Source organism: Garra rufa, chromosome 23, assembly GCF_049309525.1.
Source record: "Garra rufa chromosome 23, GarRuf1.0, whole genome shotgun sequence".
In the NCBI taxonomy this organism is placed as follows: Eukaryota; Metazoa; Chordata; class Actinopteri; order Cypriniformes; family Cyprinidae; genus Garra; species Garra rufa.
Window position 1 is genome coordinate 33,057,754 of NC_133383.1, and position 26,289 is coordinate 33,084,042.

Sequence of the window (26,289 nt, forward strand, 5' to 3'; positions counted from 1 at the left end):
TAGGAGGGAACTCAGTTGTAGGAGTTTAAGGGTGTGTACATGACCACAGATTTCACTCGACATTTAGCTTTCTGTACAGGTTTCCGATGTTCAGTCAGGTGTCCTGACAGAAATGAAGCTTCATATTCAGCAAAGAAACATCTGGAATATTTATAAATAGACCACGGATGTGCTGCACTGATCCTGGCGCGAGTAATGTGAGTAATGACTGTGTATTGTGTAAAGCCTTACTTCCAGCGTTAAGTGTGTCTGTGTCTGTGTATGTGTATGTGTGTGTGTGTGTGTGTGTGTGTGTTAGGACTAGTTTTGATGTGGCATTGATTATGTTTGTCCTGCTTCCTGTTTCTTGTTTACATTCGTATATTGACCGGTGTTGGGGAGTAACTAGTTAAATTTAACAGAGTTACGTAATTTAATTACAAAATAAATGTAACTTTAATCTGTTACAGTTACTGAGAGAAAAATGTGTAATTAAATTAAACTGTGTAATTAAAACAGTTACTTGTTGTAAAATGTTATGTAGATTTAGTCAGTGGTGTACGTATAAAGTATCTGAAAGCCATACTACAGTAAAGATATCTTACCAAAAAACGACTTTGGTAGAAGTTGAAGTCACCATTTAGAATATTACTTGGGTAAAAGTCTTAAAGTATGTGATATTTATTGTACTTAAGTACAAAAAGTATTTTTTTAATCTTAAATGTACTTAAGTATTGAAAGTAAAAAAAAAATTTTGTTTAAATCATCCATTTCTTAGAAAAAAGTCCGAATTATCAGTTTATATTGCAATTAAATATTGCATTATATCACTTTATTTCTCACAATTGTGAGTTTATATCACCCGATTCAGAGAGAAAAAGTCAGAATTCTGAGTTTATATTTCACAATTCTGACTTTATTTCTCGCAATTGCAAGTTTATATCACCCAATTCGGAGAAAAAAGTCAGAATTTAGTTTTTTTGTCACGCAATTCTGGGAAAAAGCCAACATTTCCTGAAAAGAAGTCAGAATTGCGAGATACAAACTCGCATCTGTGAGAAAAAAAAGTCAGAATTATGAATTTTATCTCAGAAAAAGTCAGAATTGCGAGATAAAATTCACATTTCTGACATATTATGAGTTTATAAAATTTGTGTTTGCTCGCAAAAACTTTTGTGAAAAAAGAAAACTAAATTTAAATGCAAATGCACATTTTTTTGAGGGAAAGGCAAAATTTTTGTGAGCAAACCCTTTCTAGATAGAACGCAATACTTTTGTGAGATACAGTTTTCATACGGTTTTGCAAAATTAAGAAAAAAAAAACGTTTCTATCAGTTGCGAGTTTACATCTTGCAATTCTGACTGAGATCCTGACTTCTGACTATTTTGTTGTAAGTAAGGAATATGCTTCGGGAAATTTAACGGAGTAAAAGTATACATTTTAATCAGCAAATGTAGTGGAGTAAAAGGCATTAAAAGTAACGTGAGTTATGTAATCTGATTACTTTTTCAAGTAACTAGTAAAGTAATGCATTACTTTTTTATTTACAAGAAAATATCTGAGTTCTTTTCAAAAAAAGTAACGCCAGTTACTTTTTGTTTCCTTTACGTATTTAATCCTATTTTATTAACCAATGACTTTGCTGCTGACCTTTGTTGATCCAATTCATCCATACTAATAAGCAAAACTTACTTTAGATTAACTAACATTTGTGCTTAATTTTTCACCTTGCTAAGGAGTGTTGAACTTCCTTGTCCTACAGTGCTTCTGTACGCTTCTGTGCTTCTTCAGCCTTAGGCTTAATGTTAATGTTTGTCAAAATTGACAGACTCCCCTGTAGTTTTTTAGATTTTTTTTTTTTAAATGTCATTTTATTTTTTTAATAACAATTTTTTAAGTAATACAAGTAAATGTGACACATGAATAGAATAATTGGCTCAAAATTAAAACCAAAAAATCAAATCGTCATCATTACTCAGTATGACTTACGTTCTTCTGTGGAACATAAAAGAAGATATTTTAAGAAATGTCTCATTGTAGCCCATACTATTCAAATTAGATAAAACCAAAACCTAAAATATCTTCTTTTTTTTCTATCGTTAAATGTTTTTATTTTCACACAGTTCAAGCCCCACAGACAAAGAGAGGGATATTCCCTTCTGCTGAAGGTATTTGAGCTCTGTCAAGGCGGTCTGTGTTACTGAGGCGTGAAGATGCTGCAGCAGATATTGGCTGACATGTACATTGAGCCGGAGCTCCTGGCCGAGCTGAATGAGGAACAGAAACAGATTCTGTTCTTAAAGATGAGAGAAGAACAGATCAGGAGATGGAGAGATAGAGAGACGCAGCTGGAGAAGGAGGAAGCTGCACGTGTCAAAGTCAATAAAGGTTTTTAATCTTCACGGTCTATTATATATATTACCAGAAATCTATGGCTTTCTGAATTTCACCCAGCTTGTACTTCGTTAAACAAAAACTTTATAAAAGCACTAAATCTGTCCTGAAGAAACAATTGCGATAGTACAGTCAACATGGAATGAGAATTTTTTATTAATGATTTGTTGATGCATGTTATTCCAAAGAAACAGAAATGTCAAACTATTACAGCTTGTTCCTCCTGTAACATTATTGCATGTTTATAAATAATAGGCATTCAGTGTCTCATTCAGTGCTTTTTATCCAATCAACATAATCGAATCCTAGCTTACGTGTTTTAATATTATAGAAAAATTGATTCTGAACAACATTTCATGTTGACTTGTTCTCATTTGTGATTTAGGGTGAGACTCTTCTTGAAGCAAAGTCAACACAGCATTGCTTTATGCAATATAAAACTACTCTTAGATATTTATTAGGCATTCGGTTTGTGAAATGTGTGTGTGCTGAATGCAGTTTCAGGAAAGGCTGTATCGTGGATGAAGGGTCTGGATGATGATGTGTGGGTTTGGGTGATGGGAGAGCATTCAGATGACAAACCCTACGATCAAATCTGTGACGAGATCATGGCCCAAAGAGCAGCCCTGCAGGCCCAGATGGAGGCAGAGAAGCTCAGGTAAAACAGCACCAGTCATACAGTTTCAATGATGTAATGCAGTCACAGTTACATATTATTTAAATTGTAAAGTAGCTATCCATAATGTTATTATTTTTTGCACGGCCTTTAATGCTTATATGCAGATTTAAATAATTCATTGCATTCATTGCATAAAAATTCATAAGCTAATACTAAAACGAAAAAGTATACACTGCAAAAGATGCTTTTCTTACCTTGATTTTTTTTTGTCATGTTTCCAGACAAAATGTCTAAAAATTCTTAAATGGAGAAGGATTTTCTAGACGAGTAAACATTATTTTCTTGTTTTCCCAAAAAACAAGTCAAAATTAAGTGCGTTTTTGCTTTAAACAAGCAAAATAATCTGCTTGTTCTAAGCAAAAACTCACTTAATTTTGACTTGTCTAGAAAATCCTTCTTGATTTAAGAATTTTTAGATATTTTGGCTGGAAACAAGACAAAAATAATCAAGGTAAGAAAATCATTTTTTGCAGTGTATCAAGAGAATCTAATGAGTATCACCATTGACAATCTGTATTATTTTGGTATTATTTATAGTTTTTTATTTATATTTTGAATATAACTTTTTACTTTTTAAGTTTGCATCATCACAAAAATTTTAATGAGCACCATTTCATTCAGCCTGAGAAAGGTCAATTAATCGAAATGTTTCTCATTAAAATCCAGCGTACTTTTTTTAATATTACTGTGTAGGTGTAATTTATTTTTTAATTTTAGTTCAGTTTAGATCATTTTTTTATTTTTAATTATTAATTTTAATTTTTGTTTAGTTAAAGTATAGTTGAATCTATTTATTTTTTATTTTATTTCAACTTTATATTTTATACTTTATAAAAATGCTTTTAATAGTTTTTGAGAGTTAACCCTATTAAACTGCATTTCTAAGTTTTGTTTAGGTAAAGTTTTGCATTTATTTATATTTTAATTTATTTTAAATGTATATGGTATACTTTCATATATAAAATGCTTTTAATAGTTCTAGTTTTTGAGAGTTAACCCAATTAAATTCTGCAATAGTTCTGTAAAATCTCTGAAAATGTATTGCTTGGTGTAAACTAGAAACTAAATATATTTCTAATTTTTGTTTAGTTAAAGTTTAGTTGAATCTATAAATATTTTATTTTATTTCAACTTTATATTTTATACTTTCTTATATAAAATGCTTTTAATAGTTTAAGGGTTAACCCAATTAAACACTGAAATAATACTATAATTGTTCTTTGACTCTGAAAAAATGTATTGCTTGGTGTAAACTAGAAACAAACTACTGTACATATCAAATTTTTGTTTAGTTAAAGTTTTCATTTATTTATAATTTACTTTAATTTTATATGTTATACTTTCATATATAAAATATTTTAATAGTTTAAGTTTTTTAGAGTTAACCCAATTATGAATTAATATATATTTCTAATTTTATTTAGTTAAAGTTTTGCATCTATTTATATTTTATTTAATTTCAACTTTATATTTTATACTTTCATATATAAAATGCTTTTAATAGTTTTAGTTTTTTTTTTAGTACTATAATTCTTCTTTGACTCTGAATGTATTGCTTGGTGTAAACTAGAAACAACTACTGTACATTTCTAATTTTTGTTTAGTTAAAGTTTTCGTTTTAATTTGATAAGTTATACTTTCATATATAAAATTCTTTTAATAGTTTTAGTTTTTGAGAGTTAACCCAACTGAACTCTGCAATAGTACTATAATTGTTCTTTGACTCTGAAAATGTATTGCTTGGCATAAACTACAAAGTAATCCACGCAGTCATCTCTAGTTTAATATTTCACCAGTTTAAAGGAATGTCATGACAGGGCTTGTGTGTTAATACTGTGTTCCTAATGCCACTTCCTCCTCATGCGCTTGTTCTTTTTTGTAGGACTATTGGACAGAAGTTAAAATGAATATTAGTTGCTGCTTTAAGAGGCATTTCTGGTGTACGATTATAATAATCAGTGCCTGTTTGGGTGTATATCAGTACAAACAAACCAAATGCCTGGTATTTCCATGATGCAATATGTGTTGTAGATAAGTGCCCTGAACTAAAGGGCAAAAAGTCCATATGCAAAGAAAAACTCAAGAGACTTCTGGGCAGTGGTGTATAAAGTACCTGAAAGCCATACTACAGTAAAAACAGATATCTCACCAGAAAACAACTTTGGTAGAAGTTGAAGTCACCATTTGGAATATTACTTGAGTACAAGTTGTAAAGTATGTGATATTTATTGCACTTAAGTGCAAAAAGTATTTTTTTAAATCCTAAATATACTTAAGTATTAAAAGTAAAAGTACAAGTAAATGTTTATGTCATCCATTTCTGAAAAAAATGTCTGAATTATCAGTTTATATTGCAATTCTGACTTTATTTCTCACAAGTGTGAGTTTATATCACCCGATTCAGAGAAAAAAGTCAGAACTGCGAGATACAAACTGTCAATTGCAAGAAAACAGAATTGCGAGATACAAACCTGCATTTGTGAAGAAAATTATTTCTCACAGTTGCAAGTTTATATCATCAGTTTCTGGAAAAAAGAAAAAAACCTTTCCCTCAAAAAAAAATTTGCATTTGCATTGAAATTTAGTTTTCTTTCTTTCACCTCTTTATTTCCATCACAAAAGTTTTTGTGAGCAAACACGAAGTTTATGAACTCATAAGTCAGAATTCTGAGTTTATATCTCGCAAATCTGACTTAATTTTTCGCAATTGCAAGTTTATATCACCCAATTCAGAGAAAAAAAGTCAGAATTTACTGAAAAGAAGTCAGAAAAAAATCTAAATTGCGAGATAAAATTCACAATTCTGACTTATGAGTTTATAAACTTTGTGTTTGCTCATAAAACGTTTCTGACTGAAATGAAGAGGTGAAAGAAAGAAAACTAAATTTCAATGCAAATGCTAATTTTTTTTGAGGGAAAGGCAATGTTTTTGTGAGCAAGCACTTTGTAGATAGAACGCAATACTTTTGCAAAATTAAAAAAAAAAATCTCACAGTTACAAGTTTACATCTGACTTCGGACTATTTTGCAGTAAGTAGCGAATATGTAAAGTAAAGTACAGATACTCCCAAAAAAGTTTTATTACTTTGTTACATTACACCACTGCTTCTGGGTAATATAAGTTGTGAGGTATATGACAGCAACTGACAGTAACTGTTTATAATGTGCAACATTAAAGTACTGCAGAATAAAATATTGGCTTAAATCCAGGACTAAATCCAAATTAATAGCTGCCTGATTTTCATATCATGGAAAACAGAAGTTGTCTGACTTTTTGCATACTTTTTTTTTTTAAAGACAGTAAGCACAAGGAATTTCTTTCTATTCTTCTGTGTTAAACATGAGCACTTATGATGAATGTTCTCGTTGACGGCAACTATTTCCTCTTCAATTCTGTGAATAATTAATGTCCTCCATTAACTCTAGTAACTTATGCAAGCGGACTGCATTTTATTGTATTTTTTCACCTATAATTGCACAGGGCTAAGAAAGAAGCTGAGCTTAAGAAGCGCTTTTCTGGCCTGCATCTCGAACCGGAGCAGGTTGTGTTGTCAGAACAGGAAATCCAGCAGAAGGAGCAGAAAAGAGTGGAGGAGGAACTCAAGGTACTGCCGCTACACAAACACAAATGCTCCCCTTTTTTGCTTTAAACAAATGAGGAAGCAAATGGTCTGGGACTGTAATGACCTTGAAGCTTGTCCTTTGTCAGAAACTGGAGTTGGAGGAGAGGCGTAAAGCTGAGGAGGAGCTGAGGAGGCTGGAGCAGGAGAGGAAACAGCAGATTTATATAAGCCTGAAGGGCAGTAAACAGACTCTTGAGGAGGAGGACCAGGAGTGGCAGAAGACATGTAAAGAAAACTCCAACCATACAATCTACACATTTCATCAATTACTAATTAGAAATGAAGAACTATTTAAGATATGAACAGTTCATTTGCAAAAACTTTCAAACCACAGGCACAGGTTTTCAAACCCTGGGTCAAAAATATGTCGCAGGATGATGGAAAATGTAGCCTATACCTATGTAAGTTACATAACAAATACAATTTGTTGTCATAAAAATAAAATACAATCTTAGTCTAATATGAAAGGTATAAATATGTGAAATATATCTGACTTAAATAATTAACAGATTTAAAACAGATGTGAGGAAACAAGTTCACAGAGAGGAAACGGACAATCAAGATAACAGAACATTAGCGCATCCTGTTTGTTTGCTTTATTTTACAAAAGCACAAATGTTTAGTTTTTACTGTGAGCATGCAAAAATAAAATTAACTCTTTGCGGTTTCGAAATATATCTAACTCTTATCTGTATGACAAAAAATTAGTGGATTATTTGTTCTAGCTATTCAATCGCGCCGGCGCCTCGCGGGAGCACACACCACATATTCTAGCAATCAAACTTGACATCGTAGTCTGTACATTATCAAAATAAAATACAGTAAACTAAATGTATAAAAGGTTACACTGTACAGTCGTGGCCAAAAGTTTTGAGAATGACACAAATATTAGTTTTCACAAAGTTTGCTGCTCAACTGCTTTTTGATCTTTGTTTCAGTTGTTTCTGTGATGTACTGAAATATGATTACAAGCACTTCATACGTTTCAAAGGCTTTTATCGACAATTACATGACATTTATGCAAAGAGTCAGTATTTGCAGTGTTGGCCCTTCTTTTTTAGGACCTCTGCAATTGGACTGGGCATGCTCTCAATCAACTTCTGGGCCAAATCCTGACTGATAGCAACCCATTCTTTCATAATCACTTCTTGGAGTTTGACAGAATTAGTGGGTTTTTGTTTGTCCACCCGCCTCTTGAGGATTGACCACAAGTTCTCAATGGGATGAAGATCTGGGGAGTTTCCAGGCCATGGACCCAAAATTTCAACGTTTTGGTCCCTGAGCCACTTAGTTATCACTTTTGCCTTATGGCACGGTGCTCCATCGTGCTGGAAAATGCATTGTTCTTCACCAAACTGTTGTTGGATTGTTGGAAGAAGTTGCTGTTGGAGGGTGTTTTGGTACCATTCTTTATTCATGGCTGTGTTTTTGGGCAAAATTGTGAGTGAGCCCACTCCCTTGGATGAGAAGCAACCCCACACATGAATGGTCTCAGGATGCTTTACTGTTGGCATGACACAGGACTGATGGTAGCGCTCACCTTTTCTTCTCCGGACAAGCCTTTTTCCAGATGCCCCAAACAATCGGAAAAAGGGTTCATCGGAGAATATGACTTTGCCCCAGTCCTCAGCAGTCCATTCGCCATACTTTTTGCAGAAGATCAATCTGTCCCTGATGTTTTTTTTTGGAGAGAAGTGGCTTCTTTGCTGCCCTTCTTGACACCAGGCCATCTTCCAAAAGTCTTGGCCTCACTGTGTGTTCAGATGCGCTCACACCTGCCTGCTGCCATTCCTGAGCAAGCTCTGCACTGGTGGCACTCCGATCCCGCAGCTGAATCCTCTTTAGGAGACGATCCTGGCGCTTGCTGGACTTTCTTGGACACCCTGAAGCCTTCTTAACAATGCAGTGGAAAGTTAATTTTTCAGGATTAAGTTAATTTTCATGGCAAAGAAGGACTATGCAATTCATCTGATCACTCTTCATAACATTCTGGAGTAATTATGTTTTTTGAGGAAAACATTTCTAATTTCTCTCCATATAGTGGACTTCTATTGTCACGTGAGAGAAGGAGGGGTCTGGGTCCAAATGCAGGGAAGGGAGTTTTTAATGAAACAAAACACAAATAAACAGAACAAACAAAAGGCCAACACGGCACACACGACAAGAACTAGACTAAAGCAGGAATAAACAGAACTGGGACAGAAACAAACCATACGGAAGACAATGCAGACAGAATGAGTAGTGGGTGAAGAGCAACTTTATAGTCCTGGTAATAGTGAACATATGTGAGTGTAAATGATGGGTGCTAATGACAAAGACAGGTGTGAACAATCAGGGAAGTGCAGTGCAAGGGGAACAGCGACCTCAGGTGGCTGAGGGAAAACCCCCAGCCCAGATCATGACATCTATGGTGCCCCTGAGTTTGAACTTCCAAAATGCAGTTTAAATGCAGCTTCAAAGAGCTCTAAACGATCCCAGCCAAGGAAGAAGGATTTTATCTAGCGAAACGATCGGTTATTTTCTAAAAACATTTACAATTTATATACTTTTTAATCTTAACACGGAGTACACACAGAGCTAGACAAGAAGAGCATTTGAGGTCAAAAAGTATACAATTTTTTTTTTTTTTTGAGAAAATAACATCGATTTGCTAGATAAGACCCTTCTTTCCTCGGCTGGGATCATTTAGAGCCCTTTGAAGCTGCATTTTGGAAGTTCAAACTCGGGGACACCATAGAAGTCCATTATATGGAGAGAAATCCTGAAATGTTTTCCTCAAAAAACAGTAAATACCTTACTAACTATTAATAAGCAACAGAGGGAAAAGTCTTAGTTAATAGTTAGCTAATAGTGAGAATTGGACCTTAAAATAAAGTGTTACCTGAATTTACTAAAAATCATCACTAAGAATATTGAAAGTCACACAAAAAAAATGTGTTAGGAGGGAAATTGACACATGACAGCTCTTGTTTGAGTACTTGTTTTGTTCTCTGTGGTTCTGTTTGTGCTGTTGTTTTATTTAGCCATGCATAACTAATAGGAATAACCAGTGTGATTTTTGCATATGTGGTTTCAGTGCAGAAGTCAAAAGCTGCAGACATGCGCAGACGATCTCTAGCCAAACAGACTGTTGAGGACCACCGCAGGCGCTCAATTAAAGCTCTAGATAGAGGACGTGTAGCGGCTATGACAAAGGCCTTTGGCAGCACGGATCCAACCCCTCCACCCAAACCCAAACCCAGAAACACCACCAATGCTATCAGTCGGTGAGTCATGTGATGTGCTTCATGCTTCGCATCAGAGCCAATGTTGTTGACTTGTGTGGCCATAGACGAGAAACCTAGGCAGAAGCCAAGTAAAATAAAAATATAATAAATAAATAATAATAGTAAAAAAAGAGTCAAAGAGGCCGAAGCCATGTAACCATAGACGAGAAACCTAAGCAGAAGCCGAGAAAAATAAAAAATATATATAAACAACAATTAAAAAAACTGTCGAAGAGGCCGAAGCCATGCTAACCATAGACGAGAAACCTAGGCAGAAGCCGAGAAAAATAAAAAATACATATAAACAACAATAAAAAAGTCGAAGAGCCTGAAGCTATAGAAACCATAGACTGAAATGATCATAATCATCAGTCGTAATGGCCATGTTTACATGCACATCATTTTCCAAAAAGGTTTTATTCATGTAATCAGCATATTCCACATGAATTGTAAACAACTTCTTCTTTTCCTGCTCTTCTCATGTGGAAATACTGGAAAGGCTTGCTCTTGTCATTTATTGAAGTTCTTTTGTTGTAATTATGGACAGTAATTGAACCTTACTCATGTTCATTCATGTTCTTGATAACAGCAGACAGAAGGTGCGATCAAAGGCCGAATGTAGGTCATAGGACGTTTTTTCCCATCTGTATTTGGATGTACGTTCACTTCCTTTAATGCTTGTATGGAATTGTTCTCCACACTCCCAAAATGCTTTCTGTTTCATTTGGACATGCAAATATAATTGAAAGATGGCTGTTGTCAATAAGGTGCCTCAATTACATATCATTTAAATTATTAGTCATCTAATTTAGATGGGGAAAAAAACAACTGCTATAACTGAATTTTGGGGTGTGCATGTAAACAGAGTCTATTACATTTGAATAGGGGTGGAATGAATAGAGACCTGTCAATATGAAATTATATCAATATCTGGGTCTTAATGCAATGATGTAGCAATTTTTTATTTTAGTATAAACACCAATATTCACTCAGTGGAGTTAGTTAGATTTTTTAAAATGTTTTTTAGTAATCAAGGCTGCGTTTATTTGATCAAAAAAAAAAAGAGTAAAAACAGTAATATTTTAAAATAAATTTTATTTTTTAGGGTTATTTGATGAATAGAAAGTTCAAAAGAGAAGCATTTATTTCAAAAAGAAATCTTCTGTAACATTAGAAATGTTTTTACTGTTATTTTTTAAATTATGGCACTAGATTTATTGTGGAATTATTGCAGCGTTTGTTCATTATTCAGGTTTGCCCTGAATGTTGGTCAACCTGTTTTTTCACAAAAATCTACACACAACCCAAAATATTGATCATGATGTGAGAATATGGTAACAGTATTGTGATGTAAAATATTGGTTAAAGTAGTTTTAAAGCTTAAAGCTTGAGTGTTTGAAGGCAATACAGTCTGTCAGATGGATGGATGGATAAATGCACAGATAGCATGTTTTAGCATGTTGCTAGCATGTTTCCAACTTATTTAGCATGTTACTAGCATGTTTCTAGCATGATAAGCAAGGGACTAGCATGATTAACATGTCGTTTGCATGTTTCTAGCATGATTAACAAGTTATTAGCATGGTACTAGCACGATTAGCGTGTTGTTAACATGTCTAGAATGTCGCTAGCATGATGTTAGCATTAGTAGTAGAGCTGCATGATTCTGAATAAAATGAGAATCACGATTTTTTTGCTCAGAATAAAGATCACGATTCTCTCACGATTCTGGAGAACTTTATTTTAAAGATTTACCCCTGAACATAAGGTTATCAAATAACAGTAAAATAGCAGTGAAATAAGACAAAATAAACTTTGCTTTAAATGTAAAGAAATATAATGTAAACAAAAAAAAATAAACATTAAAAAATAAACATACAAAGGTATTATGTCAGAGTAAAGCCATTTAAAGATTCTTAGCTAGAAACACTTGCCTGTTTTGGTGTCAACATTTTATGGCTGTCAACGTCCACTCTGTGGGATGCCCAAGTTTACTTCACCATTTTACAAATAAATCCTAATCTAATCATGACAAACTATACATCGTTGGAAAGGTCTAAGGCTCCTAAATAGATATTTGACATTTGAGATTCATTTATGACAAGAGTGCACCTCAAAAATCTACTTCATAACAGGAGTTCTGACCTTTCACTCAGACAGACTTTCTTGTTGCCTTTTTTCCCTATTACACATTAGAAATAATAATAAGTTTAGGAGATTTTGGACTCACCATATCTGTGTCCAAGGTCGCTGCGGAGAAGGGAAAGGTGGCCCCTTTGCGCTCATGTCCGGCAGCATGTGGATTCATGATCTCAGGCAGGGATTCGCATCCGATGTGTATCGCATGCATGGGTGTAAAGCATGCTCAGGCTGCGCTGGCGGATGCGGAAAGTTGCTCGCACTGTCGGGTAATGCCGGCCAGGATTCTGGAAAGAAGGCTTCGAGTGGCGGCATCTTCCAAAGACGATCCGATTCTCTCCGCTGTCCCTCATTCCGTTAAGGGGGCCCAACCTTCTCCCCTGCGTGATCTTACTTCGTGGGGAGATATCATGGATTCGGAGTCCCCAGAGTTCGCACCGCTTTTCGACCAGCAACTGCTGGCGGGCGGCGATGAGGGCGAGGCAGATGAAGAGGAGGATGAGGAGATGCTAGCTCGCCTCCTCCGAGATGAGCCGGATGATGAGGAAGATGATGCTCTTCTGTCAGCAGCCTAAACATCCAGGCCAGTGAGTGTGCAAAGTGGCGATATGGCATCGACGGTGGGGGAATGCGACTTAGTTGAGGTCTGTAAGCGTGCAGCAGCTAAGCTTGACATCCCTTGGCCCGTAACTCCCGGGGATCCGGGAGTTAAACGTGACATCTATGACGGGAAAAGGCTCCCGTCCCGCCTTCCCACGGCGAAACAACTGCTCCCCGCTTTGCTGGCGTGCATAGCAGAGATGAAACGCTCATGGGATAAACCTTTTTCTCATCGCGTGCCCGTCAAGGGCTACTCATCTCTTGATGTGAGTGAAATGGAAGGGCTTGGGCTCTCTAACCCTCCCACGGTCGAGCAGTCAGTGGCCCACCACCTGCATCCGAACAGGCGGACCACTCTCTCATCGGCCAGCCCCTCCCTCCCTGGAAAAATGGAACGCTTTACCGCTTCCATGTACCAAAAAATTTATAAATCTTCTGCGTTAGCGGTGAGGGCACTAAATGTCACTTCCTTGTTGATGGCCTATCAAGCCGAATTATTGGATGAGCTGGGCATGCAGCTTGATGGCGGTAACCCAAACCCGGCGGTCTGGGAGGAGATCTGCAACATCACAGATCTCAAACTGCGCATCTCACGTGGTGCGGTGCAAAGCAGCGGCCGTTCCATGGCTCTCGCCGTTGCGGGCGCGAGGTCGCTGTGGTTAAATCTGTCGAGTATCGGGGACAGGGAGAAACTGGATTTTCTTGATGCTCCTGTAGACTCGACTGGGCTGTTCGGCCCGGCTGTCGCGGCGATGAGACAGAGGTGCGACCTCGAGAAGAAGGAGGGAGAAGCGTTTGACATCTGTCTACCTCGTAAAAGAGCTTCCCGTCCTCCTGTTCCCCCTCGGCCTGTTCCTCCGACGCAGAGCAGGAGGTTTTTGAATGCGTCCAGAACTGCAAAACCCCAGCGCATAGAGCAGCCAGCCCACCCCCCTGCTGTTCCGAATGCTAAACCGTGGGGAAAGCAGTCAGTCCAGGTCCGTTAACCCTTCCAGCAAAAAGAAGAGGGACACAGGCTCCGCAGGGGAGGGACGGGCAGCTTTTTCACCCCCATCCAGAGCAAATCAATCTGTGGGTCTGGCCCGTGAAGGGTTGAATCTGAATGCTCTGGGGCTTTCCCAGGAGGTTATAAATACTATACAGAGTGCTAGAGCGCCATCAACGCGCTCACTGTATGATCTGAAATGGCGGGTCTTTGAGGACTGGTGCACTGGTAAAGGAGTTATTCCATTTCAGTGTGCGGTGAGTGAGGTTCTCTGTTTTTTGCAAAGCTTGCTTAACAATGGAAGAGCGTTCTCTACCATTAAAGTTTACCTGGCTGCTATTTCGGCTTGTCATGTAGGTTTTGAGGGAGTTTCAGTGGGCCGCCATCCTCTAATATGCCGTTTTATGAAAGGAGTGAGGCGTTTGAGACCCGTGTCAAATCGACTGGTCCCATCATGGGATTTGTCTACAGTCTTGAAGGCTTTAACTCAGGCCCCATTTGAACCTCTGGAGAGTGTTCATATTAAGCTCCTATTGTTGAAGACGGTCTTACTGCTTGCTTTAGCCTCAGCTAAGCGAGTGGGGGAGTTGCATGCCTTGTCGGTTCATCAAGCATGTCAAAGTTTTAGTCCGGACGGAAGCAAGGTTACACTGCTGCCAAACCCAGTTTTCGTTCCCAAAGTCAGTGATTCAGCTTATAACTTCTCTGCTTTGGAGCTAAATGCTTTCTACCCTCCTCCTTTTTCTTCATCAGAGGAGAAAAAATTGCACACTTTGTGTCCTGTGCGAGCGTTACACTGTTATATAAACAAGACACAATTGTTCAGGAAAATCTATCAGTTATTTGTTTTATGGGCCACTCATTGTAAGGGTAAGCCGATCTCCTCGCAGTGCCTCTCCCATTGGATGGTGGAGGCGATTGAACTAGCCTATACATCTATGGGTCTACAGCCCCCAGAGGGCCTTAGGGCCCATTCTACACAAGGAATTTCTACTTCATGGGCTCTGTTTAAGGGGATTTCGGTGGGAGATATTTGTTGCAAGTTGGACCTCCCCCCATACATTTATCAGATTTATCGGCTTGATGTCACTGCGCCTTCAATGGCTCATGCAGTCCTTAGAGTTGGCTCTTTGGGGAACTGAAAGGTTGTCTTTCATTTTCGAGTCTGTCAGGCGGCTTCGGAAAGCATGGGAGTTACGGGAGTTGGCTATATCATTCCCATAGTGAGATACCGAGCGAATGTTTGAAAGAGAACGTTAGGTTACTCGCGTAACCCCGGTTCTCTAAAAACAGAGCGAGGTATCTCACCAAGCTTCCCTACTCGCATAACACGGGGGAAGAGCGTGCTGAGAATGCTGTTTTCGGGTATCACAGCTGTATATATAGGGAGGAGGTGGGCTCCTTGTACGAGCTTTGATTGGTCGGTCCTTCAGACAGACATGGTGTAATTGGTGCTTCCATAGTCTATCATGCCTGGGGGCGTTCCCATAGTGAGATACCTCACTCTGTTCTCAGAGAACCGGGGTTACGCGAGTAACCTAACGTTTTACTTTTGGTTTCGTTTTAACGATCCCGCGAGACTCTCGGCAGCGCTGAGCGTGCATTCTACAATACAAGAAATTACTTTAACAAAACCATTTGAAAGTGGGTGGACACCAATGGGATTTTGAAAAGCGTGTCCCCAGTGGAAATTACGCCGCTGCGTGAGCGTAACTCTGCCGCTGAGTTATCATCTGATGTGAATGAATGCTGCGTTGTACAGTATATTGAGACAGAGGCGCCATGAATCTGACAGAATGTGCGCTGAAGATGAAGTTTAGATGGTTATGTAATGTTGGAGAGAACAGCGAATCTGTCACTGCATCAGCTCACAGCAGTCTGTGCAGTAATTAGGCTAGCAAAAGTTTGTAATATAGAAATAAAATATAATTGGCTGAATCGTATAAATGTTGGATTAAGATCGTGAGGAGGTCGAATCGAGATCGCGATCTTTTTTAACGATTAATTGTGCAGCTCTAATTAGTAGCCTGTTGTTAACATGATTAGAAAGTTTCCAGCATGATGTTAACATGTTTCTAGCATTACTAGCATGATTAGTAAGTTACTAACATGATTAACATGTTCCTAACCTGATAAGCATGATGTTAGCATGTTGCTAGCATGATTAGAATGTCGCTAACATGATGTTAGCATTAATAGCCTGTTGTTAACATGATTAATGAGTTATTAGCATGTTACTAGCATGATTAGCATGTTGTTAACGTGTTTCTAGCATGATTAGCATGTTGTTAACATGTTTCTAACATTACAAGCATGATTAGCAAGTTACTAATGTGATTAACATGCTTCTAGCGTGATTTAAAAGTCACTAGCATGATGTTAGCATTAGTAGCCTGTTGTTGGCATTACTAGGAAGTTAATTGCATATTTAGATTAGGAAGTTATTAGCATACTAGTTACATACTAGCATATTTTTAACATGATTAACATGTTCCTAACCTGATAAGCATGTTGCTAACATGATTAGAATGTCGCTAGCATGGTGTTAGCATTAATAGCCTGTTGTTAACATGATTAACGAGTTATTAGCATGTTACTAGCATGATTATCATGTTGTTAACATGTTTCTAGCGTGATTAGCATGTTGTTAACATGTTTCTAGCATGATTAGCATGTTGTTAACGTGTTTCTAACATGATTAGCATGTTGTTAACATGTTTCTTGCATGATTATCATGTTGTTAACATGTTCCTAACCTGATAAGCATGTTGTTAGCATGTTGCTAGCATGATTATCATGTTGTTAACATGTTTCTAACGTGATTAGCATGTTTCTAGCATGATTATCATGTTAACATGTTTCTTGCATGATTATCATATTGTTAACATGTTCCTAACCTGATAAGCATGTTGTTAGCATGTTGCTAGCAAGATTAGAATGTCGCTAGCATGATTTTAGCATTAATAGCCTGTTGTTAACATGATTAACAAGTTATTAGCATGTTACTAGCATGATTATCATGTTGTTAACATGTTTCTCGCGTGTTTAGCATGTTGTTAACATGTTCTTAAACCGATAAGTTCTAAACTGTTGTTAGCATGTTGCTAGCATGATTAGAATGTCATTAGCATGATGTTAGCACTAGTAGCCTGTTGTTAGCATTACTAGGAAGTTACTAGCATATTTAGATTAGGAAGTTATTTGCATACTAGTTACATACTAGCATATTTTTAGCACGATTAACATGTTAACATGTTTCTAGCATTACTAGCATGATTAGCAAGTTACTATGATTAACATGCTTCTAGCCTGATTAGCATGTTTCTAGCATGATTAGAATGTCGCTAGCATGATGTTAGCATTAATAGCCTGTTGTTAACATGATTAACGAGTTATTAGCATGTTACTAGCATGATAATCATGTTGTTAACATGTTTCTAACATTACAAGCATGATTAGCAAGTTACTAGCATTCTAGTCTGATTAGCATGTCACTAACATGATTGTAATTGCTAGGCTTGGTTAGATAGACAGACATACAGACACTCAAAGCTATGGAAATATTGTATTTTTAAAGTTATGCCAATAAAGTAATTTTGAATTGAATTGATAGATGGTTAAGAAATATTAGATGAGTTTGATTGGATTAGAAATATAACATAGAAGGGAAGTTACATACAAGGGATTGTGGGAGTTTTGTCAGTCTGAGTTTGAATAGTGTTGATCAGTTGAACATTCCCTCAATGTAAGTCTTTGGGATTTTCTCCAGTTTTAATTGTCATTTTTAGGGAAACTGGAAGTCCGATCAGTTAGAAAAGATCCAGCAGCTGGAGTCAGATCAGTCTGAAGATCTGGCCTGAGTTTGTAGAGGTAAAGCTCTAGGAGGAGCAGCAGTCAGAAATTTTAGTCTCAGAAAAAGAATAACAACTGTAAGTTTAAGTAGCATTTCAGTAAGCTGGCTTTCTCAAGACAACTTAATAATGTATTAATAAGTAATCAAATAATCAGTAATCAGAAAGTTATGCAGAAAATGTCATCAGTCTCTCTGGATAGTGCTATAAATAGTGATGTATTGATCATAGCTGTGTGCCACATCTTTTCATTCAGGCGTCACGTTCATCTGAGGAATGTTGTACTGCAGACTGTTTGAGTGATTACGTCTTCTCACACGGATTTCCCCTCGACACATCAACACTAAGCAAACGCCAGCTTTTAAGATTTATGTTTTCCTGTTACAACATTAAACAATGTTTAACAGAAAATGTTGAATACAGTCACTCCCAAAATTATTCATACCCCTGGCAAATTCTGAATTGAAATTACTTTTATTCAACCAGCAAGTTTTTTTTTTTTTTTTTTAAATGACAAGGGCGTCTCCCAGAAGATAATAAGACGATGTACAAGAGGCATCATTGTGGAAAAAAATGCATTACAAATCTTTTATTCACATTTGAACAAAAAGTAGCATGTCCAGAATTATTCATACCCTTCTCAGTAATCAACAGAAAAGCCTTTATTGGCGATTACAGCAATTTTTGCATGTCTCCACTGGTATTTTTGCCCATTCATCTTTAGCGATGAGCTCCAACTCTTTCAGGTTGGAGGGTCTTCTTGCCATCAGCCTGATCTTTGGCTCCTCCACAGATTCTCAATTGGATTTAAGTCAGGACTCTGGCTGGGCCACTGCAAAACGTTCATGTTTTTGTCTGCTAACCATTTCTGCACCACTTTTGCTGTGTGTTTTGGGTCGTTGTCGTGCTGAAATGTCCACTGGTGCCCAAGGCCAAGTTTCTCTGCAGACTGCCTGATGTTGTTGTTGAGGATTTTGATGTATTGCTCCTTTTTCATGGAGCCGTTTACTGTGATTAGGTTCCCTGGTCCACCGGCTGAAAAACACCCCCAAAACATTAGGTTCCCAGCACCATGTTTGACAGTGGGGATGGTGTTCTTAGGGTTGAAGGCGTCTCCTTTTTTACGCCAAATGAAGGCTCCATCATTGTGGCCAAACATTTCAATTTTTGTTTCATCTGACCATAAAACTGAAGACCAGAAGTCGTCTTCTTTGTCCAGATGAGCATTTGCAAAGACCAAGCGGGCTTTTGTGTGCCTTATCTGGAGAAGTGGTGTCCTCTTTGGTCTGCGTCCGTGGAGCCCAGCGGTGTTCAGTGTCCGTTGGACTGTCTGCCTTGAGATGTTGCCACCAGCAGAGCCCAGATTCATCAGGATGGCCTTGGTGGTGATCCTTTGATTCTTTTTTACCTCTCTCACTATCCTCCTGACCAGCACAGGTGTCACTTTTGGCTTCCGACCACGTCCTCTGAGATTTTTCACAGTGCAGAACGTCTTGCACTGTAGCCACTGGAAACTTCAAAACATTTAGATATGGTTTTATAGCCCTTTCCTGACTCTGAGCTGTCCACAAACCAACAGCAGAGAGCTTCTGTTTTCCACCTGTTGAGTTGATTAAAACAGCTGTTCCCAATGAATCAGGGTAATTAGGATGCTTTAGAACAGCTTAGACTATTTGGAATGATATAGAACTTTGGATTTTCCCATAGACTGTGACAGTTTGCAAAGGGTATGAATAATTCTGGACATGCCACTTTTTGTTCAAATGTAAATAAAAGCTGAGAAATATTTTTTATCACAATGATTCCTCTTGTACATCGTCTTATTATCTTTTGGGAGAAGCCTGTGTCATTTCCGGTCAAAAAAAAACTTGCTAGTTGAATAGAGGTAACTTTAAGTCAGAATTTGCCAGGGGTATGAATAATTACGGGCTTTACTGTATAATTTAACATAGCTTCAGTTCTGTGGTTTGGACAAAGATTTCTCATGTTTTGAATGACAGGAAGGGTGGTATGCGGCGCTCAATATCAACGTCTAGTCGAGAGCATATCATTCGCTGGTTCAAGGAGGAGCAGTTGCCGCTCAGAGCGGGATTCCAGCGCGACCAGAGCCGGATCGCACCCTGGTTTCACGGTGAGAAGAATGCATTCATTGAACTTCTAAACCTAGACATTAACTTCTAGGTTACGCTGTTGCCATCTGCATTCAAACAGCATCAACAGAGTGTCAGATTGCTCTGGGTTTCCTGTCAAACACATAATCTCATGTTACCCGCAGGTATCATATCTCGTGAACAGGCAGAGGCGCTACTGAACGAGGGCGAGGTCGGGTACTTCCTGGTGCGTGTTAGCGAGAGGATCTTTGGATATGTGCTTTCATACCGATCCAGTGAGAGAGTCAAGCACCTGCTGATTGATGCTTCAGAGAACTGCTACATGCTGCTGGGAGACCAGATCAGATTCAACTCACTCTGTGAACTCATGGAGTATCATGAGGTAAATGTGTCAACATCACTCAGTGGCTCTGGGCGAATGGGTTCAACTGGACCAGAAGAATAAACAATTTACAGATAATGTACTCACCCCCTTGTCATCCAAGATGTTCATGTCTTTCTTTCTTCAGTCATAAAGAAATGGTGTTTTTTAAGGAAAACATTTCAGGATTTCTCTCCATATAATGGACTTCTATGGTGCCCCCGAGTTTGAACTTCCAAAATGCAGCTTCAAATGGCTCTAAATGATCCCAGCCGAGGAAGATGTGTCTTATCTAGTGAAACGATTGGTTATTTTGTTAACAAATTGACTATCTGTATACTTTTTAAACTCAAATGCTCGTCTTGTCTAGCTCTGTGATGCACATGTGTAGTCTGTGTGATCCGGTTCAATACAGTTAGGGTATGTCCAAAAACATCTTGTTTCCGTCTTCAACTTCAAAATCATCCTACAACGCCGTTTTTTTTTTTTTTTTTGTAAAGAGCATTTGTGCTTCTTTGTATGTTCACTTTGTAAACACTGGGTCAGTACTTCTGCAGCGATGTAGGACGATTTGGAAGTTGGGGAAGAAAATGAGATGGGAGTTTTATGGGAGACATACCCTAACTGTGTTGAACCAGAGCACACAGAGTTCACGCAGAGCTAGACAGGACAAGCATTTGAGGTTAAACAGTATATAAACTGTTAATTTGTTTCAAAAATAACCAATGATTTTGCTATATAAGACTCTTTTTCCTCAGCTGGGATCATTTAGAGCCCTTTGAAGCTGCGTTTAAACTGCATTCACGTCTTTCTTTTTCATCAAAGTTTTTGGAGGAAAACATTCCAGGATTTTTCTCCATATAGTGGACTTCAATGGTGCTCAATGAATTTAAGGTTAAAATGCAGTTTCAACTGATCCCAGTCGATGAACGGGGTCTTATCTACCGAAATGATCAGTCATTTGCTTAAAAAAACTTATTTTCTCATTTTCTCCTCCAACTTTAAAATCATCTTACATCGTTGTTCCTCCTTTTTTGTGAAGGGTGTTTGACCCTACTTCACTTTGACTTTGTAAACACTGGGTCGGTACTTCTGCAGCGATGTAGGATGATTTTGAAGTTGGAAAGGAAAATGAGAAGGAAGTTTTTTTTACATACCCTGTACATAAACTGTATTGAACCATAGAGCTAGACAAGATGAGCATTTGAGGTTAGAAAGTATATAAATTGTATTTTATTTTTTTAGAAAATAACCAATCATTTCAATAGATAAGACCCTTCTTTCTCAACTGGGATCGTTTAGAGTCCTTTGAAACTGCATTTAAACTGCATTTCGGAAGTTCAAACTCAGAAGTCCACTTTATGGAGAGAAATCCTGAAATGTTTTCCTCAAAAAACAATTTATTTACGACTGAAGAAAGAAAGACATGAACATCTTGGATGACAAGAGGGTGAGTACATTATCAGGAAATGTTTATTTTGGAAGTGGAGTAATCTTTTAAGTACTGTCTTTAGTAATAGATTCTGACAAACAGCGCAGCGCTCAGATGCACACTTTCCATTTTTCCATTTTAATATTTTTTTTTAATTGGAAGTTATATTAGCTTTGCAAATGATCAAAGAAAATGATTGTCACTGCAGGCAAAAACACTGTTTTTTTCGTGCACCTGTAACTTGAAATTTTGGGCTTTTTGGTTTTTCATAGAGTATTTTCAGACTAGTGGAAAGAAAACACCCAAACAACACCGTTAAGTGTTACTTTTATAGCACTTGATCTATTTGTGTCAATAGATTTCAATTACAATCCATATTTTTAAAGGCCGTTTTCTCAAAATGACATTTTTCTCCTACATAAATCTCCATAATCTCCACTTCAGTAATACTTACACACCAAACTTTACATATCCTGTAGGTTTTTACAGAAGGATTTGTTCAGATATTATTAGCTTGGTTTTAAATAACATTTTATTCCCCCCAAAATGGTAAAAAAAAAAAAACATAGTTTTTTCTGAATTAAGGAGTGGCTAAATGAAATACCCATAATCCCCTCTGTAAAAACTTTTGCCTCTAATATGTCAAAAAAATTAAACAAGTATTTTGAAACTGACTTCATCCAGTGTTTAGATTTTTGTACTAGAAATGTATGCAAATTAGTGGATATTTCATTAAATAATGCTCATTTGCATATTTAAACCTAACATTTGAGAAAACTTGTAATACAAAAAATGTTTGCAATTATCAGTGTAATCAATCAACTGGGTAAGTAAGGTGATAACTATTATTAAAAAAAAATTTAATCGCATCAAATGAGAGAAATTATTATTCACAAATGTGTGACCAGATTTACATACAAAAAATAGACAATAAATAAATGCACAAGGTGTCTTCAAACATTTTTATGTTTTTACATTTATGAACTGATTGTTAGTTCTACCTTCTGCACACATTTGAGGATTTGTGCCAGTTATACTGGAGTTATGTTCAACTCTGACTAATGTAGTATTATGGCATGTTAAATCAAAACTATTATAGATTACATTATAGGTATTTTAGAGAATCAAAAATGGAGAACGCTGTATAAAAGTGAAGCACTTAAAGTAAATCCATGAATTATGTTCTTTGTGTATGTGGATTAAAGGAAATGCTCCTACGACCCACAAATATCTGTTAGTACCATAAATGTAGTGAACATGGCAATGATGACAGGAAATGTCAACACACATGCCAGTCATAGGCGGGAAAGTCATTGTAGTGTTCAATAGATCGGGGTCATGCTGAGCACATTCCAGACTCAACACACAAAAGAAAAAGTCACAACACATACCCAACGACATTCACAACCAACACTAATCACCGCACAACCATTTATTATTGACTTTCTGGTCTGCTGCATTCTTTTTATTCCATTGTAATAATATGAAAAGACTACATATCCTGCTCTCCTGATTTAATCTACATCCACAATATATATATATACAGTACAGACCAAAAGTTTGGACACACCTTCTCATTCAGGTCTTTTGGTCTGTACTGTAGATATGAATTCAACTGAAAAAACTTGTGAAAAAATATCTTTCAGGTGGGCAAATAGCAAATAGTGGAGCTCTGCAGACACCTACTGGTAAAAGTTATTTTTTTTTACTGTTAAAACTGGATTTTCCGAAAGATGGGCAAAAATCTTACACTAAACCATGTGAAATTATCCATGTTATCCCCATGAATTAAAGTTAGAAATGTGGGTCATTTATAAAGTGAATTTTACATAAAAAAGCAGTTTTTGTATAAAAACCCATTTAAAAAATATTTATATATATATATATATATATTTTAAAAAGATCACAAACCCACTGAAAACTGCACAAATGTAGAGTAAAAACTTTAATAAACAGAAAAATATACAGTACAGACCAAAAGTTTGAACACACCTTCGCATTCTTTACACTACTGTTCAAAAGTTTGGGGTTAGTACATTTTTATTCTTTCTGTTTTTTAAAAGAAATTAATACTTTTATTCACCGAGGATGTGTTAAGTTACAAAAAAGTGATAATGTAGATTTACATTATTAAAAAACATTTATATTTTGAATAAATGCTGTTCTTTTTAACTTGTTATTCATCAAAGAATCCTGAAAAAAAAAAAAAAAAATCACTGGTTCCAAAAAAATCCTTGGCAGCACAACTGTTTCCAACATTGATAATTCTACTAATAAATCAGTATATTAGAATTATTTCTGAAGAATCATGTGACACTTAAGACTGGAGTAACAGCTTTTGAAAATTCAGCTTTTCATCACATGAATACATTAGATTATCAAAGTATATTCAAATAAAAAAAACTTTTTTTATATTGTAATAACATTTTGCAATATTACCGTTTTTTAGTATTTTTGATCAAATAAATGCAACCTTGATGAGCATAAGAGACTTCTTTAAAACATTACCTAGTCTTACTGATCCCAAACTTTTGAGCATATATATATATAACTGCTATTAGTTTAAAAAAAAAAATCAATTGTAAATATTATAGGGATTAATAATATGCCCTTCAATTAAATTTTATCATTATCATGTGAAATCTATGACACTTATTTTCTCACTACATCTACAACAGTGTCCACAGAGAAGGATTTATTCATTCATATGCTATGAAATTGATAAAAAAAAGACCTTGTTTTATCAAAAGCAACACTTAATAATGTCTTCATATTACATAAGTTTGGAAGTTGTGTCCTCACTTTTGGTCAACACCGTCAGACATTAAATAAAATGTCATAAAATCAGGGAATATCATCCCTGAAGGACCCCTTGCCACAGTCCTCTTCTGCAGAGTACATCAATGTCACACAGTCTCTGCTACGTTTTTATAGTTTTAATATTTCCTGTGTCACAACCATGATATGTCAAGTTATATTATTTCTAATATTTAGATCATTTTATTCTCCTGAAGCAGGTTCCATTAGCCTCTAGCATCAACAGAAAAAAACCCCAAAATGTCTACTACATGAACTCCATTTGTTTTGTGAAAGAAATGGCAAATTTGTCACCACCGTTAGATTTTGTGTTCCAATGATATCTCAAAATACTTAAATGTGACTCTTGGATAGAAGCTTTATAAACAATAACATACTATTTGTTGTGGTTGTTTTAATACAGTAATTAATAGATTCGTTGTATTTGATAGTTAAAATAACTACACATTCATCTGATGGAGTTGACACCAAAACCTGAATATTTTGATGATGTTTCATTAAGATATTTTATATTTGTTGTGGAATTGTTGGTCAGATGTGAAAGTGTAATTTGTCTACTAACATGAGAATGTATTTTGTGTTAAAAACATCTAGAAAGCTGTTAAAGATAAAGTTAAAATTATATCACACAGTCCAAGTTAAAAAACACATGGTGGGAAACAGGTGGGAGGTTGTATCAAAGCATAGCTCAGTAGCTTAGTACATAGAAGATACATAAATGTACTTTCCTTTGTCTGAGTACAAGGTTTTATTTCTTCAATTCTGCACCCTGTTTTGTTTAGTTACAGTTTAACCTAAATTAATCTCATAATTCACACAAAGCATCATTTGGGTGTATGTGCCAGTCATCTCACATTAGGTTTGGTTTGAGTTTGACTGCAAGTGTTCATATGTGTGCGGTAATGGCAACCCAAGAGTGTGTCAATGTTAGTAGTACTCTACTGCCCTCCACCTTTTATATCACAGTTTAACCCTATATTTTCTGGCACTAGGTGGAGCCACTGAGCTCATCTGAAGTGGAGGAGTATCTACGGTGTGCTTGTGGACAGAAAGCGGCCGCGGCGGATTACACAGAGCTCTTCACCTGAACCCAACAAAGAGAAGAGTGGAGAACCTGTGCCTTCACACTGGAAATGCATGAACATTAATAATCAACATATCTGTGAACACATGATCATAATTCTGTTTATAGGCATCGTCACATTTCATAAAAGTATTGAACTTAGGTGAAAAGTTTAAATCCTGCATTAACCACGATTTTCCATGTGTTTTCCTGTGTTTACAGAACAGATAAAGCTCAAAGATGAAGCGTCACTCATTGTTTTTAACTTTATTCCTTTTAATCACAACAACAGAAGAGTTTTGGAACAGTGTGGTTTTGTTTATCTGACATTTTATAATAAAAATGTTTGGCTGTGGTCTGAGAGTTGAACATTTTCTTTAAAAAAAATAAAATAAAATAAAAAAAAGAAGCACTTTTTAAATGAGTGACAACCATTTAACCCTCATGCGGTCTTCTTTTTCGAATTACACTTGGGGTTTTCGGGGTACTTTTTCACCCCAGGAAACAAAAATGCAATTTTGTAACCAAAAAAAAAAAAAAATTACATTACATATATATATATATATATATATAATATTTTTTTTTCTGTTTATTAAAGTTTTTACTTCACACCATGCAGTTTTTGGAGGGTTTATGATATTTTTTAAATATATCTAAATTAATAAATAAATATTTTTAAAATTAGTTTTTATACAAAAACTGCTTTTTTATGTAAAATTCACTTTATAAAAGACCCACATTTCTAACTTTAATTCATGGGGATAAAATGGATAATTTCACATGGTTTAGTGTAAGATTTTTGCCCATCTTTTGGAAAATCCAGTTTTAAAAGGAAAAAAAAATCACTTTTACCAGTAGGTGGCTGCAGAGCTCCACTATTTGCTATTTGACCACCTGAAAGATATCTTTTCACAAGTTCTTTTTCATTTGAGTTCATATCTACATATGAAATCACAATTATAACAATAAAAAATGCTTTTTGTCAAAG

General features: G+C 36.3%; 1 protein-coding gene across 1 annotated transcript; it reads left to right on the plus strand.

Moving 5' to 3' along the window:
- On the plus strand, positions 1 to 25,656 carry sh2d4a (SH2 domain containing 4A). The gene is made up of 9 exons (XM_073830028.1): positions 1 to 197; positions 2,104 to 2,368; positions 2,873 to 3,032; positions 6,535 to 6,658; positions 6,763 to 6,901; positions 9,753 to 9,942; positions 19,518 to 19,648; positions 19,793 to 20,010; positions 25,231 to 25,656. Exons 2-9 carry the CDS (start codon positions 2,194 to 2,196, stop codon positions 25,324 to 25,326), a joined length of 1,233 nt encoding a protein of 410 aa, XP_073686129.1. The 5' UTR covers positions 1 to 197; positions 2,104 to 2,193; the 3' UTR covers positions 25,327 to 25,656.
- Positions 25,657 to 26,289: the final 633 nt, after the last annotated feature.

Coding starts and splice junctions, on each gene's coding strand:
- sh2d4a (XM_073830028.1), top strand. CDS start 2,194: ATGCTGCAGCAGATATTGGCTGACATGTACATTGAGCCGGAGCTCCTG. Junction 3,033..6,534: donor ATGGAGGCAGAGAAGCTCAG/GTAAAACAGCAC, acceptor ATAATTGCACAG/GGCTAAGAAAGAAGCTGAGC. Junction 6,659..6,762: donor GAGTGGAGGAGGAACTCAAG/GTACTGCCGCTA, acceptor GTCCTTTGTCAG/AAACTGGAGTTGGAGGAGAG.